Source organism: Thermobia domestica, chromosome 2 (genome assembly GCF_964235325.1).
Source record: "Thermobia domestica chromosome 2, izTheDome1.hap1.1, whole genome shotgun sequence".
NCBI classification, from domain to species: domain Eukaryota; kingdom Metazoa; phylum Arthropoda; class Insecta; order Zygentoma; family Lepismatidae; genus Thermobia; species Thermobia domestica.
In genome coordinates, this window is record NC_137455.1 from 249,271,385 (window position 1) to 249,293,743 (window position 22,359).

The 22,359-nt window shown below is 34.7% G+C and overlaps 1 protein-coding gene across 1 annotated transcript in view; it reads right to left on the reverse strand.

Moving 5' to 3' along the window:
- Nucleotides 1-22,359, reverse strand: part of PIG-K (Phosphatidylinositol glycan anchor biosynthesis class K) — a 134,003-nt gene that overhangs the window by 32,570 nt on the left and 79,074 nt on the right. Inside the window, exon 5 of the mRNA XM_081748557.1 lies at nucleotides 2,382-2,590. Coding sequence (XP_081604683.1) covers nucleotides 2,382-2,590 — 209 coding nt within the window. The remainder of the gene's footprint in view (nucleotides 1-2,381; nucleotides 2,591-22,359) is intronic.

The following is a 22,359-nucleotide window of genomic DNA, read 5'->3' on the forward strand; positions in this document are numbered from 1 at the left end:
AAAGAACTGAAGTGAGATAAAATTAAGTGTTAAAATTACGTAATAGAAATATGTATATAAAGAGTGGTCAAATGAAACTCAATGAAATCTGGTAAAATTACGTTATTATTCAACCACTGTGAATCTACTGTAACGGAATATCTGAACTGAGGTTTGGCCATTCATTATTGCCGATCAATACATTAAGTTTTGATCAATGGGCCAGGAGTTAAAGATTAAGAAATGTTTCCAAACGAGAACAATATAGGATATAAGTTCAGAATGTGAATATTTTTCTATATGAGATAACCGATAGAAATATAAGTAAATCCTTTATTTTCAAAATTTGTGTTTCCGAAAAAAAGTGAATATATTGGTTCTTTCAAATATTAATGACTTGTTTTTATTTGGCAAACGCAAATATCCAATACAAAAATACTGAATAAATATAGCAAGGATGGGTTATACTCTTCGCTCTCCTTCCTTACGCTACTCATTTGAAGAGCTCCTTGTGGCTATATATAGACAGCTTATCGTGCCAAAAGACCCGGGAGGAATTTCCAGTTGGAGCTCTTGTTGTTTGGATCCCACGATATGCTATTAATTCCAGGTCTTACATAACTTATGTCCTGAAAAGGGATGATAAACTCCAAACCACCTATTTATTCACTTCCGCTATCTATGAAAGTATTGAGGAAGCATACCGGACAAAAAGTTAATCACGTTCCTATTAAATTACGCATAACATTAGCTCGTTTCTATTATTATATTGTTTCAATAGTATTATATGACTAACTAAAAATCATCATCATTAATGCATGTCCACTGTAGTTAACTGGAATGAATGTACCAATCAGTTGTATGGAAACAGCTTGTCAAGAGGGATCGAAGGAAAGATTGAAGGGCAAAAACAAGGTATTGTGTTTGAATATGCTCTTGGACATACAATAAAAGAAGTTGCCGAATTTGTTGGTATATCAAAGCAAAATGTACAATGTGTCTACAAGAACTGATCTAACTCATATGTTAATGCAGAAGGGCGTCAGAACTGTGATTGAAAAAGAATCTCCTAACCCAGAGGGACAGTCGACAAGTTTCACGCCTGGTCAAGTAAATTCATATTTGCACTCAACAGGAATTATTGCGGCTTTTAAATACAGATCAATCTCAACCGATTCTCATAAAATGTACTAATACTGTGATATGGCAAGTGATAATTATGTATATTAAATGCATTAATTGTAATTTTACAAGATATTTTAATTACTACTATTCAGAGTTGGCAAAAACGCAAAAAGCAAAAACGCAAAAAACCCGTTTTTTTGGTTTAAACCAGGATTTTTTTTTTTTTTTTTGGTTTAAATAATTTGCACTATGTATTTATATCACATATGAAAAGAATAAGTTTGTTTTGCCTTAGTGTTATTATACAACAACACAGTTATGCTGGAAGGGGTCACATAAGCTTAAAGCGGAATCCAAACAGCTTCTCGTCTTACATCCGAGAGAAATTGTCCTGAATTTGATCTGGAAACCGGGACTAATGCGGTACGTCTGCCGACTCACTCACGAAGGACTCCTGATAAAAATACGTTGTACAGATCTTTACATACAAGTTCGTCTAATTGTCAAGAATCATTTCAGACGGACAAAAAGATAAACAGTTGTACAAGTGAAACCATTATACAGAAATACTCCAAGTTAGTTCATTACGACTTTTATTAGCTCAAGTTAAAAAAAAACTACAGCGACTTAGCTTGCATATCAGTAAGAAAAGTGAATAAAGATACGAATTATTTGAGTCCACTTTGGCTCTGACCCATTTATACATAAAAAGATGCCAAAAAATACTTTTGATCTCAATAAATGCCTCTCGAGGAGTTTGTATGACCCCCCCTCCCCCAAAAAACAGTATGGCATTTTGATGTATTTTATCAATTATAAACATTATTAAAATGAAATATTATTAATACTTAAAATTTTTCTTTGATTGCAATTATATAACAATAACAATAAACTATTAAAAAAGTCACAAAAGAAACATTCATAAACTTATAAAAAAAAGTTGCTTTTGTAGTATATCTTTTTGAGTAATGAATGGAGAATTTAGGTCTGAATATAATACGATTATATACGGCAGTGAAACGTGATAATCCACAAATGTGTGTTCATCAAGATATTACGAACACTTACACTTTTACGAACATTTTCCAACTAACTCAAAATATATTAGGAACTAACTTGTAAGTATATTTTTAAAAAACTATGTATTAGGATTTTACACAAAACAGCAGAAAACTAATATACATTCTCAGCTGTACCTTTCTGAATACCGAAGTACTAAGCAATAGGAAACAACACACATGTACAGACACAAATAAAATACTTACTATGAAACATACCTCCTCTTTTGCCACATCTGTTCCAGAGCATCAGCTAACTCTTGGCTAGTTATCTCTTCAGAATCCTGAAATTTTAAAAAGCCATCCCCTCCATGGCCAGTAAGATATACCAAGATATTGCTGCCATCGTCCGTCAATAACTGTTTCGACCTTGGAGTTCCTGGAGGTAATCGTCCGGTTAGTAGACGAACAAAATTTTCTACAGTAACCTGTAAATAAAGAATTACTTTTAAGGATATGAATACTTACTTGTCAAAAGCTATCCTGCTCAGTCGCAAAAATACATCTAATAGAAATTTTGCTAGCTTGCCGGATATCCTTAATCAAAATGGTTGCAAAAAATAAATAAATAATTGGAGAAAGTTATAGATCAAGTTATTATACACGAATTCACATTTGCACCTGCTGTAGCAGTTCAAAAGCTCAAAAGCTCAATATCGATACAGCTAAACTTAACTAATCTTTTAGTGGTATGTACTTCATTTTTCACTTTAGTATAATTAGTGTACAAGTACGAACAACACAGATCAGGACAACTATACACTCGCGAACAAATGACAGCACACTTCTACACCACTCAATATACGAACAGTCAGTGCTTACGTATTTTCAGATTCATCAATTTCAAACTGTTCACTTCTATTCTTTTCCTGTTCACTGATGACATAACCAATGAACGGAAAATACGGCGAAAAAAAATTAAAATACATTTAATTGTATTATTTATAGTAGAGAGGAATTTTACCAGGTCATTTTTACAAAGGAATAACCTATTCTTTTACACGCACAGTTTTATGTATAGAATCAATTTAACAAATTTGTGTTTTAATTTGACACATGTTCGGGACAAATGTTCGGAACCGCTGTTCTGTCGACTTAATAAGAGCTGAGCTGCTCATTACTTTAAACTTGGACATGTCTTGTCCTGACTTTATCTCAACTTATAAGAGCAACAAGAAACTGATCACGGCTACTAGGAGTACCGAAAAGTACATTTAAAAAAAAATCCTAAATTCTGCAGGAAGAACACGAAGTCTCTCTTTTGCATTTTTTAAATTTGATTTCACCAAAGGGAATAGCCAAAGAAAAGATTTGTTTAGTTGATAGTCTGTTTCAATCATTCTTTAAAGGAACTCATTTGTTTGTGGTAAAAACCAAACATTCTATATTGTGATGAAAACCAAATCATAGTTTTCTTTTTAAACGCTGTTTATGTTAAATAAATTACAGTTGTTTTGGTTTGAATTTGTTGTATGACGATAGCCAAAATATAAGACTTGATTTTACTAATACTTATTGTCAGTAATTCCTTAACAATGTTATGTACTCATTTGTGATGAAACATTTTATATAGTTTTCTCTCTGAACTTTGTTTATATTAAATAAATTGCAGTTGTTTTGGTTTGAGTTTATTGCATATATTGCTTATATTTAGTGATGAGCAGTGGGTTGGAAAATAAAAAAAAATATTAAAAAAAAAACTGGTGCCGCATTCACTCAGGTTCGTGTTATTCAGCTAATTATTTACATTGTTTTCAAAGAGTCGCCGCACGTATACTTGTCTCCGGGGGGAAAGGGGGCTCCAACACCGGTTGTCCCGTCCCGAATTTTTCTTAAGAAAAGTTGGTAACCCTGGTTACAACTTTGATTATTCAAGCACAAAAATGTAAGTTTGTTACAGAGAAATGAAACCACATTCACAAGAAACTTTTTTTTTTCTTCTTCTAAATTCATTTCGTGGTTGATATAAGTAAACTCACCTTTGGTAGCAGTTTACTACAGGAGAGAAACATAAGTGAACCACGACTGTGTGAAGGTTGTTAATTTTCGTCTTGTGTTACTGTGTTGTTCGCTCCTGGCAAGTTAAATCACGAAGACAGTTCGAGAACGACTCTACAGCGATAATAGGAAGCTTTCAGAGGAAAAAGTTGTCCGAATAGCCTTGCTCCTAAAAGTGAGAACTGCTCCAAGAACTTCTTCGCGTAGCTATAGTAAATTTAGTTCTAACTAAATTGAATTAGTTAAATCTCAATATTATACATTTCACACACAGAATCACAAAATATTTCTTTAAGTTAATCTGTTTTAAACTTAGAAAATATGTTAGCATAATATTCCGATTTTTATCATCGTTACAATATAAGATTTATGGTAAAGTGTTTTTATATAATTTATTGCGGAATTTGAGTATCCATTTGTTATTATATGTAGCTATGCGTATAGTAGTGTTACTATGAGTAAGATATCGTGTTTTTGTCAAGATGTGAGAGATTACTGAAGTCGAATACATGTGATCTTTATACAGTGTTTCTGAAGAACATCGACAAAGTTTGAGAGGGTGGGAGGGCTGATTCCTGACACCAAAATAAGGCAAAATGTATAGACCAATTTGGGTGTAGAAATTCTTCCTCTCAGCACTACGACCAGCCGAAAGTTTTTCGGGAAAATGCCCATAACTAGGAAACAGAATGTTGGATTGAAGTCGGCTAAAAGGAAGAGTTCATTGTGTTTAGTCGCAGATTCCACTAATGCTCAATAGGATAAGGTGCAAGGGTGATTCCCAAAGAAACTGGATAACTCCTGGTGTATTATATTAAAACTTGAATGAAGAAAATAAACAACAACCTAATACAATATTTCAACGAATAAAAATCATAGTACCTTGTTCAAGTAAGAATAATAAGTTAGAATTCCTGTTTCCTTGATCTACTTTCTCTAGGCACAGAATGAATTCTCGGAGGAAGAACTGTTATTCCGATGGACACATCTTTTACGAACGTCGAAAATATGTATGCTGTGTGGAAGTTCGCAGCTTATGTTAAGCGTTATTATTAGAAAATACTGTGTTATACAAACAATCCAACACTTCTTCTGAGATTTCTCTGTTCTCACATTCTTATTGTACAACCTATTTTTAGTGTCTTTACATTCCTGAACTAATGCGCTTTTGAACTTCTATTATAAGACATTTCTGTCTTCTGTATTGTAATTATTTCCTGATTATCTTCTTCACTCTTACTAGTTCTTACCCTAAATTAGTTCCATGGCGCGTTTCCTTCGCGGAGCCCTTCTACTTTTTATTTTCTAATACGTTTGTGACGCTCCGAATTATGTAAAGGAATCATTCAGTGAGTTCCTATATTAATTTCTTCCTAATTTAACACTTTCGCTCTTGGCTTAAGCAGTAAAATCCGGTTTCCTGTCAGTTTAGTGCATTTTTAACAGACGTGTATCAGGTAGTAGAAAGAAGATAGGCGTGCGAAATACACGCAACAAAGTACGGTGATCGTGAAAAAATTGAATTCGAGATTTCAACGAATTTACATGTTTCATGGCCCTTCAAGCCGAAAAAATTATTTTTGGATGTCCATCTGTTCGTTCTGACATAAATGTATTCACACGTCTAGAGACCAAATCACTAAATTTTAAACTTAACGTTTCTCTAAGATTTTTCAGGGAGGAGAAGTTGAACTTTCTTCCTACCCCCAAAATTAAGGCTAGTTTACTAACACATGGAAAGGAAAAACTGCATTTACTCAAAAACGACTCTAGCAATTTTCTTTATATTTCATTAGCAGCCCCACAGTGCGGTATAAATCACTTCTGTGGGAAAAATTCAGAAGGGGTAGCTTACACCTTCTAGTGATGAGTTTTTCTCGGACAATTTTCTCTGAAACGACTCAGGTGATTCTGTTCATATCTTATAAATAACCATTTATATTATATGAATAACCTACGAATGTGCCATAACTTGTTTGTCCTGAAAAACTCCACATGGAATAATTTATTCTTGCGGGTGAGCTTTTCGGGCGATTGTCTCAGAAACGACTCACGCTAAACTTATTGTGTTCATATTTCATAAATAAATATTTCATTAACAATCTGCAATGTGCTATAACTCATTTGTTCAGAAAAAAATCCGTAACGGGTAATTTACTCTTGGGAGTGACTTTCTCTGAGCGATTTTCTCAAAAACACCACAATTTGTCATTAATAATCTAACAACACTGCATAATTTATTTGTCCTTTAAAAATTTACAAGAGAGAGTTTACTCTTCAGATGATGTTTTCGGGCGGTTTTGTTTAAAAGACGACTCAGGGTATTTTCTTCATACTTCATAACTAAATATTTCATTAATAGCCTATATCGCTCCGTAAATTATTTCTTATGGAAATATCCACAAGAGTAATTTACTTTTTCGGATGAAGTTTCCCGAAAAAGCTTTATAACGTTTATATATATGCAATAATAATTGCAGCAATAAATTTGTCTAAAGCATTACTTACCAAAGTTCTCATTTGAAGCATGTATTTTCAGGAGGATCACGAGCCCTCAGGCCCCACCTATTCTAGCTTGAAAGATCGAGCAACTCAGTTGATTCATATTAGTGTCTGAATTTAGTTAATGTTATATTAGTATTCATGCAATGCTTACGTAACACTCAATTTCAAGCACCTTGGGATAAGAATTTGCTACAGGAGAAAATTTTTTGTCGACAGAAAAAGTTATAATATCGGTTAACTGTTTTCTGCATGTTTTAAGCTCTTATTTGAGATATTACTCACCTCGCGTTCTCATTTCAAATTTCTGAGTTCAGGTAGGTTCCTAGGCCACCGGAGCTCCAACACATATTATTAGAATCTTGAAAGGTAAAACATTTTTATTAATTCATTTTGACGTTAAAATGAATTTCTTATCAACTTTAACTAAGTTTAACTTTCTTTGAAGGATTTCTGTGCAGCAAATATGTTTCGCGCCGCCAGTTCCAACAGAAAATAAAACAATCAATGAAAACGCTAAATATTTTCTCTGTGAGTAACATGCTTTTGTTTGAGACATCACTCGCGTAGTGGTCTTATTTGACGTTTTTGGATTTATGTAAGTCCCTGGAAACTGAAGGTCTTGGATCCTGTCTGTTTTACAGAAGTATATACAGTACTTCGATTAAATGCATTGCTTTACATCAAACATGTTTTGGGCCTCCAGTTCCAACTGGGATAAAGCAATCATCGATAATATAAATTCTTCCTCTGCATGTCGCAAGCTTTCGTATGAAGTATCACTCGCCTCGTGTACTCGTTTGAAGTTATTCAGTTCCTGTGGGTCTCTGAGACACCAGGTCTCTGAGTCTACCTTTATTGGTTTAGACGGTAGAGCATTTTAATTAATTGAGTTTGGTGCTCGAGTGGCTTTCCTATCGCTTTTCTCCCAAGCATATACTTTGATGGAATATATTGCTCTACATCAAATATGTTTCGGGCCCACGATCCAACTGGATCCCAAACAATCAATGACAATGTTAAATTCTTAGTCCGCGTATCACAACTTTCGTTTGAGATAGTGATACTGGTATTGTTATTTACAGCTTTTGAGTTTATGTGAGCTCCTGAAACTACGGAGACCTATTTTTAGTAGTTCGAAGGAAAATAATTTTAAATAATTGATTTTGGTGCTAAAGTGAAGTTAGTTTCTGTTTTCCCCAAGCGTGTACTTTGTGTGGAGGTATTGTTCTATGTCTAATATGTTTTGGGCCGCCAGCCCCAACTGGGACCCAAAGAATTAATGATAATTAGTGTTGTAAATAGAAAAGAACCGTTCGTATTTTTTCAGAAATGTACGTTTTTTTTAGAAAAAAAAAAAAACATTGACTCTCGTTTTTTTCTAAATTTAGTTTTTTTTTTTCAAATAGTCATTTGTAATGCATCTTACGTCTATTTAAGTATTAAATATTTTTATGTAGGTATAATCACCACAAAATGCAACATAAATTAAACGCTAGATACTGATACGCTACAAATATTTTACAATTTACATGAATACCATACCTATTAACAATTCGGGTTTCAGCAGTTTTCATCAAAATCAACTAAGAAATAAAAGTAGAAATGAAATTTTGTTTTATCGTGAATGTAGGCCTTTAATAAGTACGAAAATATTGTCACGAACAGTATAAAATTCAAATAACTTGTGTAAAGGTAAAAACTAATACTAATTTGCCTAATAGTACTTTTCTAAATGTCATATATAAATAATTTGTCGACTAGATATATATGATATGCAGAGCCGGCTCTACCATATATGCAACACGTGTATTTGCGTGGAGCGGCAATTTGGATGGTCTGGCAAAATCTGTCATAAGTATATTATTTAAATTAAATATTTCTTGTTGGAAACAGACTTCATGATGATGGTAGTTACATTTACTAAGCTGACCTTCTATTTGAATACTACATTCATAAATTATGTTTAGGTTGCATTAGTTTAATGCCACATGGACAATGCTAAAGCAAATGGTCGAATAAATCCGAGCACAAATTGCTTGATTGTTGCCAAAGGCAAGAATTCAATTCTCGAATAGTAGTGAATATCTGTTCCATTTAGTAAGTTATCTCAGTTTTGATATGACAACTAGTCTTGTTTTTGTCAGTAACAAGTTCCTTATCATTGAAGATAGAAACAAGTTTTTTAAAAATGTTAACAGATATAGAAGAGAAATCAAGGAATAAAGATAAAAGAGCTAGTTGCACTGGAATTGCAAACTGATACATTGAAATTGAAACTCGATAGTGAATTCTATAAAAAGGATTACCATCTTTCCTCTGCAGGTGTGTTTGTTTTATCTTTCACTAACATAATAGATTAATATTAAAAAAAAAAAAAAAAAACAGACACAACGGGATTGCATTTTTAGTAAGTATTTAAGCCTTTCTGAGTGCAACTGCACTTACCCTCACCTTTGTTGTTCATGCTGGAGTAACATACTTAAAATCATGACTTTTAAGATTTGTTCTTTCTGGAGAAAGGGGGAGGCGGCAAATTATGCCATTGCATGGGGCGACAAATTGACTAGGACCGGCCCTGATGATATGTATATATAAGACATGAATATAGAATGACACAATTTGAAGTAATGCAGGGTGTTTCAAAATTAATAATAGGGTTTTGAAACTTTGTAGTATCTATTACAATTAACTTACAATTATAAATATTATATCAAATGAAAGAGCAACTCAAACAGTTTTGTACGCACGCATGTACATGCATTGTTTCTTCTGTCTGCCGTTAGAAAGAGGAAGCAGCAAAGATGGAGACTAGAGAGCAGAAAGTTTTTTGTGTTTTAATAAAAACTGAATCTGTACAGCGCAACGGTCTGTGTGAAGAATATTAAGGAGACGCTTGCAACTACGTCCTTATCGTTTGCAGTTGCTACAGGTCTAAAGCCTACAGACTGCGGTTTACGTGCCAATTTCGCAATGAAATATTGTTGCATAACAATGAAGATTTTCTGGATAGTGTCGTCTTCAGTGATAAATCGACGTTTCACCTAAAAGCTAATGTGAACACTCATAATGTTTGTATCTGGCCGTCAGCAAATCCTCAGGAGGTGGTACACTTGAAACGAGACTCCCCTACATTGAATGTGTTTTGTGCCATATGGCGGAAAGTTTATGGACCTTTCTCGCCTATCGACTAGAAGTGTGCCGTGTGACGAATGAATCTCACATTGAACACTTGTAGCAAAGACTGTTTGAGGTGCTCTTTTAGTTGATGGATTGCTTGTAATTGTACGTAAAATATAATAAGTACTACAAAGACTTAAAACCCCAAAATTCATTTTGAAACACCCTGCATTTCTCACCAACAGTGTTGGAACTAAGATGTAAAAAGGAGAGAAAATTTTCCTTATAAAGTTATTGTTTACAACAACGATATTATTATTAGACGAGACTATAACTACAACAACACGAGTTAGTAGTAAAAAAAATGTAATCAAATGTATACCCGGTGGCCCAGGTGGCCAAAGTGGCACACACGGGTGTGTCATTTGTTTAATCCGCTTCTGTGTGGACACTAATTAAGATATCGGGATATTATTCTTGCAAAATATGGTTGGATTATAGCTTATCATATTATTTTTTTTCTTCTGGTGTCGAATTTCCTTCTCAAATTTCACCCCAGTCAAAAAATCGAGAATTTTCTAATTTCGAATTTCCTTTACTTCTTTTCCCCTGTAGCTTCCTTCGTTGTAGAAAGACTTCCTTAAGACTTGCCAGGTAGATACCTCGGATGGATACCTAACTGTTATAATATTATCTTAAATATCGTCATAATATTTGTAGGATATATTAGTGGTGTACCAACATTTAATTTAAGATAGTTTGCGTCTGTCTGGTAGCAGTGTTACCAGCTATGGAAAATTTTAATTCCAGATTTTAGGGGGAAATTTTGGAAAAATTATCTGTTTTGTCTCTATTATTTCCCTCTTGTTGGCTATATCGGACCAAACGTACCAGTATTTGGATGTCTCGTCTTTGCTCTACAAAACGCACTATAGAAAGTTTCAATAGGATAATTAGGGGATGTACAGTTGACGTTTACAGTAGACCTTGTTCTCTAATTGGGAAGATAACTGTGATTTTTTTAAAGGTAAAATGAGATATTTTTTATTGACATGCTTACTTTATTAGATATCGTCACAATACTTGTAGGATATATTAGAGGGATACCAAAGCTTATTTTAAGATAGTTTGTGTGTGTCTGATGGTAGTGTTGCCAGCTACAGAAAATTTTGATTCCAGATTTTAGGGGCAAATTTTGGAAAAAATCCCTTTTTATTTCTATTATTTCCTTCTTGTTGGCCACATTCGAACAAACGTACCAGTGTCTAACGGCCTCATTCTTAGCCTATACAGCGCACCATAAAAAGTTTCACTAGAATAATTAGGGAAAGTACAGTTGAGATTTATAATAAACCATGTTCTGGAAATGGTAAGAAAATGGTGAATTTCTGAAGTAGAATGAGATTTTTTTAAAAAATTTCATGCTTACTTTGTTATATATCACCATGATACTTGTAGGATATATTCTTGGAGTACTAAGGTTTATTTTTAAATAGTTTTCGTCTGAAGACAGTGTTTTCAGCCAAAACAATTAATTCCCGCTTTTAGGTGAAAAATTCGGAAAATTTCCCTTTGCCCCTCTATTATTACCCTCTTACTGGCTACGTTGAAACAAACGTACCACTACCTGAAAGCTTCCTCTTTGCCCTACAGAACGCACCATAAAAAGTTTCAACAGGATAATTAGAGAACTGTAGCCCCGGCATATTTAATTTTTGCTTATGAGGCTTAAAAAGTGTCAAAATTTCATGTGTATGACAGAATTTTTTCTTTCCCTCTTTGAATGGAAGCCAGCGACTTCAGGATTTCACTGTACCTTTTCAACACACCAAAGATTTTTTTTAGGTGACTTGAACCAGTATAGCAGCAGTGGTACTAGATACAAAAAATTTTGAAATTCGGTTAGGGAATTTTTTGTAAATTTTAACCCCTACATTTCCCTCAATAATTTCCCATCCATTGGCAACACTGCCATGCAACTTACACCAAAAAATAGCCACATCCAATTTCTAAAAAACAAGGCCTTAACCATATCAATCGAATGAATGGTTTTTGAGCAATAAGTCACTAACTGGAAATGCAGGAAAACGCCAAAAACGACCTGGGGCCGAAAGGAATAATCACACAATTTTGCTAGTATATAGGTACAAAGAAACAAAAGATATGTAAGTTACGAGGGCTTCGACTCAAGTTCTGTTGATTATTTCAATAATCTGCAACGTAAATCAATAAATAATAGTTGCCAGAAAAAAAAAGAGAAATTTGAAAAAAAACATGAAAAAGAACTCTTTTTTTTATTGAAAAAAAAATTCACAGAAAAAAACTTTTTTTACAACACTAATGATAATGTTAAATCCTTTCTCTGCGTGTGACAAGACCTCGTTTGAGATATCAGTCGCCTAGTATTGTCATTTAAAGGTTTTGATTCATGTGGGCCCCTTGGGCCCTACTTTTAATGCCTGCACAGTAATTCCTTTGCGTTAATGTATATTAGCGCATAAATTGTGTATTGTTCTGACTGTTTTACTTGTCAAAAAATGTGTATTGTTCTGACTGTTTTACTTATAAGTGAAATCGCTTAGTAAGCCTTAAACTGACCCACCATGGGTGTGTGGTGAAGAAGTGCCCTATTTCGAGAAATTATTGTACATGCCACTGTATGCAATATATATATATATATATATATATATATATATATATATAATGTTATATATATAAGCCATTGGTCGCTGAGGTTTGGTTTTACACATATCGATATTATTGCTGATATCTTTTAGTGAAGGGCCGCGGCGGCTCAGTGGTAGAGCGTTCACCTCTGGTGCTTGGGGTCCCGGGTTCGACCCCGACCCCTGCCAAGTGAACTTTGTGGTGGACAAACACCATGTGTGGGGGTTTTCTCGGGGTTCTCCCGTTTCCTCCCACTTTCTTCATTCCACCATTTCATTCATTTCTCATAATCACCGTCTACTTTAGCCTAACCGGCATAACTGTGGCACGTAAAATTCTAAGATTTCATTTTTTCTTTTAGTGAAGTAACATATTTCCCAAAAATATTAGCATCATTTGAAACCAGGTACAAGGGAACAAAACAAGCTTTTGACAGGTATCATCACAGTCTTACTCAGTTATTGCTTTATTACTGAAATAAGAAAGTTGAAACTTGAATATTTTTCATACAAAACTCTGGTAACGAAATGTGTGTGACACCATCCACCCACCCACCTACCCAACCAACCCCCCCCCCTTCAAAAAAAAGCTCTGAGTTGGGAAACCGACTTGTTGGAACCAAATGTGCATAGAAAAACTGAGAAAGATACAAAAACGAGAGTCAGATCAAAATGCATGAATTTTATTCATATTTGCGGTGGGAAAATACTTATTTCGTTATTTCTGGCAGCTCCTTGGGAAATACGTGTGGTGCCGTACTATATTTATTGGATCTTGGTGCCAACAACACCTGGAAGATATAAATCGTACTGGTACCAATAACATATCTTGATGATCTAATGTTACACACACACACACACACAATATTAACATTCTTCTACAGAATTGCGGGCGTTATGAGGACCTCTACAGTGTTGCAATATTTCAGTTACCTATAGTGTAAAATAACAGCACAAAGTAGAAAAGTACAAGCAGTTTTTGGAAAATAAGTCTACAAGAATTTGAAAGAACGTGGAAAGAAACTACAGAGTTACTTATATTTTAATTCCAGATATTCGTCCATTGAACTTCCTACACTACTCCTTAAATTTGGCAACAACGTTAAACCGGGAGACACTCTGTATGTTTGGTCTCCACTTCGCTTTATCGGAGTGGAAGTGGGTATTTCAAACAAGTTCAACCGGGAAAGAAACAACTCGTTCATAAACGAGGCGAGAAGCAGTTCGAGGTTTCGATAACCACAACTGCTCGCTGTATTTGTTAATAAGCCCTATGAAGGGTGCTTTCACCTATTCGATTTCCTCTCCCGCTATTCAAACAGTCCCTCTACCTTACGCATGACGATGACGTAGAAGCATTCTCACGACAGCAAGATTCCTTTTATATCAGATTCGTCGATAAAAAGGAAAAGCATAAAGTCTCAACTGTTTCGAAGGAAAAATGTTAACATAGAAACATAAATAGGATGTGCTGAGAATTTTAACGCGTAGCTATTTTCTGTATTTTCTGCAAAGTAGTTAGACGTTCAATTTGGGGCATTTGAAATTGCTTTTCGGATAGATGAACCGACTTTTGATCGAGCTCTTGTACTGACCAGATCCAACATATGAATTTAAATGTATGTCACATTCCACACTTTAAGGAACAACTTAATTACATTGAAACATGAGCACTCAGTACAAAAATTGCACATTAGAAAATGACTGTTACAACTTGGTTTCCACAGTTTGTAAATTATAGAATTAGAAAATATTCTTATAATAATCCTAGTCACTGTGTATGATAATTCTTATAGCCATAGTTCTTATATTACTGAATGTGTGTGTCTCTGACAAGGAGACTTACAGAAGTGTAACTCACCAATTTGAATGAGACTTTGCAGATTTGTAGAACATCGAAAAGTAATTGAACTTTTTTTTCCAATGGTGTGGGTTTAAGGGTAGAAACAACCCTGTAAACGTTAGGGATGGTCTCCAAGCATAGACAGAAAACAACCATTCAATGTAAAAGAAAACATACTTCCAGGGGTTTTAGGACAGCTGATTCAGAATCTGATGTCAAATTTACAAAATTCAAAATAGCGGATCCAATATGCTGATTACAATTACAAAAAGTCTTCTGGTTTGAAATTTTCTAGTTAACCAAGAACAATCACAGTTGGCAGGGGTTACTGCGAGAAGGTTGCAGATCGATTTGAAACACACTTCTATACTTACTTTAACAGTATGCTTGATTAAACTCTGCATCTCTCACTATTTAGGGTGCTTAATTAAAGTGAGTTCCCTCACCTCTAACTATTTGGAGTGCTTATTTAAAGTGAATCCTCTTACTTCTCACTATTTGGGGTGCTTATTAAAAGTGAGCCCTCGCCTCTGACTATTCGGGGTGCTTATTTAAAGTGAGTCCTTATGACAGTCGTCACCTTCCACAATTATCTATATATTATTAAATAAAAAATTTGTATTTTTGTTTTCTTTAATTTTTGTTTCACTTTGGATGTATTTTTTTGCCTGCGTTTTCTTTCGCGAGACTAAGCAGTGCTCATCGCGTTCAGCATCCAACAGGACACACTTGCTTGTCACTAGGGTAATTTATTGTTCTCGGGTGGCGAAGAAATCCCAGCCATCTTAATGAACTACACACAAATTTCAAAATTAACAGAAGAGAGAGAAAGAAAAAAAAAATTAAAAACTAGGTCAGTTGTCTATACTGAAGCATTGGAACAGACACCACGGTGGATAGCGCCTTCTATTCGTTCGTAGTGCACTTTTTTTTCTGTATATCTTAAATATCATCATGCATAAATTTACCGACGATAGTGTCGTCGTCGTCAATGTGCCGAATGTCCTTTATTATCTAGATTCTCTCTCATTTCGAAGATGTGTGTATTGGACAGTGTATTTGTGTGTAGTATCATGGTTTGGCGAGTAAGCTTCAACGAGACGTCAGTACCAGAGCTTACTTCTTGCTTGTGGCAGAGGGAAGGAAAGGATTCAGCCCCCAGCCTCTCAATGCAACCTCGAGTGTGTATCAGTGAGGTAAAAGATCGAGGATTTTCACACACGGAAACTGAGGTAGGTTGTTTAAAGCTTTTGATAATCAGACTGTTGGATGTACGATGGATCACGGTTCCATGGTCACTGTGGTTATCATCCATTTCATTACTTTTTGCCGCACCTATTTATGGTTTCTGTGTTGGGGGAAATCCCAACGAACTTTAATTTCAACGTTCGTCATTTTGGAATCTTACCGACAATGTATATTTAGTTCCTGAAAGGAGATGTGACTCATATTTTTGTTGTGTGCGAAATTAAAACTTTATTTTCTCCAGCAATAAAAACTATCCTTATGATCAAATTTGAATAATAACAACAATAACTCTTTTTTGTTGGATTGAATTAAGCTGTTACTTACATCGGTCTTCTAATGATTTAGGGTTGCTTGTGGCTATAATTTAAATACTAGATATGTATTCCGTAAATTGAGACCATTTGTAAATTAATATTCACAAATATTACAAAATCGCTTCCTTATTTATCACCCATGTCATTGATGACATAAAATTAATACTATAGTCAGTTCATAGTCAGACTGTTATAATCAGAGTAGCAATTAATATCGTATGATTATATCATTATCACACATCAAGTCAGATATATTCATAACAATTAAATTTTTACTGTTAGGAAAATACAACGTTAAGCCTATTACCAGGACTAAGTTCGCGAAAGGCTGTGCACGAATCAATTTTCATTAAATAAATGTCGATATTATAAATATCACCAAGTAATAAATAAACTTCAATATTTTTATTTACAAGTATGAATATTTCTATGTGTATTATTAGACGCAGTTTTGTGTATCAAGTACTTTGCATACATATATTATTGTGAAGATGAGAATTATTTGGTATTAAGAATATATGTATACATGTGTAATTAATGATTATTTCGTATGTTTAATTTGTGTAGATGTATTAACTCATATGCTCATATACAAACTTAACGTTATCTATTCTAAACTTCGTAAGTGCACTTCTATTCTATCCATCCCTCATATATTTTCGAGCTTTCGCTCATTTAGCAAGTCATGACTGCATAGAAATTCAGAAGTATCCACAACCTCTAAATTACTCAAGTATTTTTCTCCTTTCATCATTTTTCTCTTTTTTAATATATTTCTTTTTTTTAAATAAATGGTATTCGTGTCAAATAAATCATTTTACGTGTAACTCGATTACCTGTGTATCAATGTGCTATCTCGTAAAAGGTAGATCAAAGTAAATTCAATTCAATAAGGTGTCAGTAAAAAGAATTTTAAGTGTGATATTGTGAATGTAGTTTGGATGATATTCATGTATTGAAAAAAGATAACAGATTCATTTTTACTTTGCAAATTAAGCAATAAGATTACAAGGTAATTGTTATTAGCCATTTTCAAAGTCACGGTAATTATTTCTATAACAAAATTCCTGTTACGTACCCATTTTTTTATTTCTTTGTTTTATTGTTGTTTCAAGGAAAAGAAAATCAAAATTATTGTTAACTCATTTAATATTCACATTCAAATTTTTCTTTAGTCATTAAAAGTTTATTTCCGTTATCAAGTTCCTAACTGTTGTCATTTATGTAAAATAACTTTAACTTCTTTACTTTTGCAAACTGAGTAATCCTTTTATTATTATTATTATTATTATTATTATTATTTTGACTGTGCTATTAGTGTTTTTGTCGACAGTTGAGCTGACTATCACTAACGCCATTCACCCTAATTACTCATTTAAATACTGGGTTTTATTTTATTTTTTAAAAATAATTTTAGTAAAGTCTACAAATTGCATCAGGCAGCAACGGAATTCTTAAATTCTCAGAATTCACTTGCTTCTTGAGAGATGGTCAGCTAGGTTATCCCAATCGAATTGCATTAGCGTGATTATATTTCAGCCATACAGCATGTGAAAGAAGACGGAGCAAAACATTTTATTTAGCGTTTACGACATTCCACTTTTAAGACTTGCCTTTCTCCAAAGCCCTGGAATCCGTTCGGAGAGGGGTTGGTCTAGGAGTGAAGTAGGAGGGGAGTAATATTCAGGTAGTCCAGCGGACAAATCCTCGCGTCTGTAACGTTTTGAGCTGAACCGAGCTTTGACTCCGGTCGGACTTAAACCCCGGTAAAGTTAACCGTGAAATCCTCTTGCCTCTCACTATTTGGGATGCTTATTGAAAGTGAGTACCCTCGCTTCTCACTGTTCGGGAGTGTTTATTAAAAGTGAGCTCCCTCGCCTCACTAGTCGGGGTGCTTATTTATAGTAATTTATAGTATATTTGAGTCCCGAGTTAAACCTCAAAAGAGTATCTCAAAATAGAAACCATTCCTGCAGGAACAACTGGTAGGATTCAGCATCTTGATGTATTCTTCTTTGGGCCGTGAGAAAACTTCTTGGAACATTTTTCTGACATTGTCCTTCTCTATAACATAAATTTACATCTCCGTAATAATAAAATTAAGATCCAATCACTGATTCATAATCAGTTTTCTTCTCCCAGATTTGCAAATATTGTTGGGTATCTGTGGTACGAAAGCGGTTATTTGGAAGAAAAACCACTTGCGTTTGACAATCCCGTAACATTTTCTTTCAAAGATTGAGCAGCATTTTGCAATTTGTGCGCAGTTATTGCCGTAATAAGGTGTGCGTTGTGTAAACTCCGTTTATGTATCACACATCTTTTTACGGAATATCATTACTGTAAAACGTTTTCTCAATAAATTCGTAAGTATAACAACTGAGGATATATGAAACTCTAACATACTGGCAAGCGAGGGGACTCTCTATAAACTAGTACTCTGAATAGTGAGAGGTGCAGAGGCGCACTTTAATCAAGCATCCAGTTAAAATACGTACAGAAAATCCATCTGCAACCTTCTCGCAGTAACCCCTGGCAACTATAATTGTTCTTAGCTAACTGCAGACCATTTCAAACCAGAAGACTTTTTGTAATTGTAATCACCATATTGGATCCGCTATTTTGAATTTTGCAATTTTGACGTCAGATTCTGAATCAGCTGTCCTAAAACCCCCTAGGGAATATGTTTTTCCTAAATGTTTTCCCTAAATCTTATCCATAAATGTTTAATTTGTCTCTGAAATTAACTTTTTAGATTACAATTTATCCGAAACATGCATTTTATACGTTTCAATATTCACAGTCGCACCCATACCCTAGAAAAAATAATCTTTTGTCGTGCGAAGCTTAATGGACATCTCATGTGCTTTTGCAACTGCAGCTTGATTATTTGGTTGGTTTGGATTTTAACATGCCTTTTGAACACTGAATCTTAATGAGACTAAATTCAGCCTTAACGTCATGTCCGAACTCTTCAGTTCCCACTGGGTTTGTTGATTTCAGTTTAGTGTCCCTTTCAACCTACTATACCTATACCTACTGACGCTGACCTACTGATTAACGTGAAATCCTAACCATATGAGCTCTCGCCGGGAAACAAACCCGCGTCTTGCCTTGAATATGCATTTGTCTACTATATAACAATAAGAGAAGTGTGTGTGTATGTGCAGCGTTTCTCTTGGAAAATTGGCAACCAATGAGGGGGAAGTGGCCGGATCAGAATCACAATCTAAATCGTTTTTTTTAAATTTGTATATGAGATCCGGAACTGATTCTAAATTGAAGATACAGTTCTTTTGATTCAGCATGTTAGTAGACAAGTAGTTACTCATTTCTTCCCGGCATTTGAATCATATCACGATATTGGTCAATGAAGAGTATAGGTAAAATAGCGAAATAGAACATCTATATTTCGCCACAGGTTATTTTCAGTGAAATAAGGGTTGTCATTCTTTCGGCTTTAGCCGAGCATGTCTGGCATCTTGTGATTTTTTACTATGTTCAGACGTCATTTCACTTATTTTTGAATAGTCTGATATTTAACCACATTTCTATTGTTCAATATTTTGCTTTACAAACTAATATGTTTTTTCAATTGCGTTAGAAAGCAAGGTTTCAATGGTTTTTAATCAAATTTTCATTAAAATTGATTCTCGAAAATGTATCGGAGTCCTAACTTCAAATTTGATCTCCTCTAACTTGGGCACACTAAAAGCCTGCACATCATAGTATTTCATATGAGTACAACTTTGTCAAGATTTACAACCATGCCAAGCTTGATACAGATCGACGAGTTTGGTTGAATTCGTACTGTATATCTTCCGTTGATCTTTGACCAAAAAAAAGTCAATGAAGGACGAAACTTACATAATAGGAATTTTTAAACCGTTTGCGTTATGGGGATAGTTAAGCATATAGCCTAGGCCTAGAAACTCATTAAATGTCCTTTATCTTGCATGAATTCTTAGCAGGGGCGGATCCAGGACGTACTTCTGGGGGGGGGGGTTGTAATACTGCTACTTAGAGCTACTTTTAAGAGCTCCAAAGTCTGGGATGGGTTTTATTTATATATAAAATAAGAAAGCTTCCTCTTCTGGGGGGCAATCGCCCCGATTCGCCTTTCCCCCCTGTATCCAGCCCTGGTTCTTAGTCTAGAATGAAAATTGAACTCTTGCTGAAGATTAGTAATATGCATTTTTCAGAAGTAACAATAGCATTGAAATATCCAGTGAACCTGTTCAAGTTTATGAACTTTTATTTTCCAATTTTAGCAGTACGGTAATGCAGCGAGTAAAGAGTGTTTTCTCTAATCAATGCTTAGTGAAGAGAAAAAAAAAAACGCACATTAATACATGCAGTTACGGGATCGATCATTGTACTAAAATGTACGTAGTTTCATGCACATGAATTATGAAGAATTTTACAAATACTTATTGCAACAACATAATGCATTACTTCGGTCAAAAAATGTTGGCTGCGGGCAAGTTCAATTCTGATCCAGGAACCAATACAGATTCAGCCTCATCCACACAATTATAAGGTAAAATGTTTTCAAATTTACATGTAAAAGATCCAGCTTTTTAATGAAAAGTGATATATTTTCTGGAAGAATGTCTACTGTTCGACAATTTTGATTTAATAATCTTACAAAATCGAAGAAGAAAGAAATGAAATGAGAACAAATTTGACCAGTTGGTAAGTGTATTTATATCCTATAGTCCTATTAAAACACCAAATATGTACTTCCCACCCTGCACCAGTAAAAAGAAAAAGAAAAAAGATTATAATAATAAATCACAGCATGAGAGCGGATAAAAAATAATTAATATGAATTTCCGTAACTCTTGGAAAGAACCTAAATAGACGATATATTTCTGAGGATCGGATACGTAACTTTTCAACCTCTCTAGTTTCAAACCAGAGAACGTGACAGTATCGGGATAGCAGCTTAAGCAATGGACACGAAAGCATATGCACTAACATCTTACGTACTACGGAAAAGCATCAGAAAAAAGAAAGTAATTATATTTTTTTTTCACAGTTAATTGATCTTAAAGCAGATTCTCAATGTGTTATCTTGAAACAAGGAAACAGAAGTGACGTTCTATTAAAACAAAGATCCTTATTCTCTTGTAAACTTGAAAAATCGTGTCATATAGCAGGAGTGTGGAAAAATCCAAAGAGTGGAGAGAGTGCATTAAATCTTTTTTCGGAAGGGGGGGGGGAGTAAGGGCGTACTGTTCATTAATTATTTCCAGGGCCCAAAGACAATTACAAGTGACTATTATTCACAATTGATTCCAAAAATTGGGCAGACAATCAAGGGGAAACGCTGAGGGGTGCTATACATGAAAGTGCTGCTGCTGCTGCAGGACAATGCTTCTACTCCCAAAAGTCACCTTCCCGCCGTCGCTATTCCCGACACCGGGTTTGAATACTTGAGCACCCTCCCTACTTTCCAGATCTTGTCTCAAGTGACTTTTACCTGTTCCCCAAACAATAGGAGTGCAGAGGTGCCAACATCTTACACAAATAAAACAAAAGATTCCAGTGCATCACTAAGTTGTGGCGCTGATATTAATTATGCAGCAACTCGGCACAGTGGTGACGGAACCGGCTTTGTCTTCTCCATTTGTAGACTACAACAGTGATGGGCAAACTACAGCCCTCGGACCAGATTCCGCCCACTGAATCGTTCTATCAGGTCCGCAACATGATTCCTGATCTACACAATTTAACTTCACTTCTGAAAATCCGTGAATCCCATTTTAATCAATATTGTGAGAAACGTGTAGAAATGGTGTACCAATTTCATTTACCACTTCCACTTTATAGTCTCTCAATCATAGGGTTTAGTTTTGCAAAAAGTTTTTCAAGAAAATGTAGATTTTTTATTTTTTATTTTTAATATTGGCGCGCCAATGTGTTTTTCTTTTTTCTTTTGGCCTTTCCTAAAATAAGTTTGTCCATCACTGGAATAAAACCCAAGCCCTGTGCAAAACAGTTTCGGGGCTTACCCCTCCTCCAGGGATCTGCGGGATCGTTGCTACCACCTGCTTGCTTGATAGTATTATTAGCACTGTGGACTTACCTAATAGTATGCATGCTTGCGATAGAAGAACACAAATTTATAGAACAAAGAAGTTGGCGATTTAAAAAAAAAAAAAAGTTGGATCATTGTATAACTGTTAAGAGGCAGTTCTTAATGAACAAACAGAATAGAGAACCATTATGGCAGCCAAGTTTTGCTTCTCGTCGTTCTCTCTAACATGACCCGATACAAAGAATGTATTGATTTTATTATACTTAGGTCAGACATACGACAGGTTTTCAAATGAAAAGATAAAAAATGACATTGTGGGTATAATCGAAGTCTTTCTTCAGAAGGAATTATCAGACATCTGAGCACAACTATCCCACTGTATTACCAACAGAAGGATTCCCTGTTCCCAGAATTTCTGTGGTTGTGATAGCAACCAGTCCTCCACTGTGTCCTTCAGTTCGTC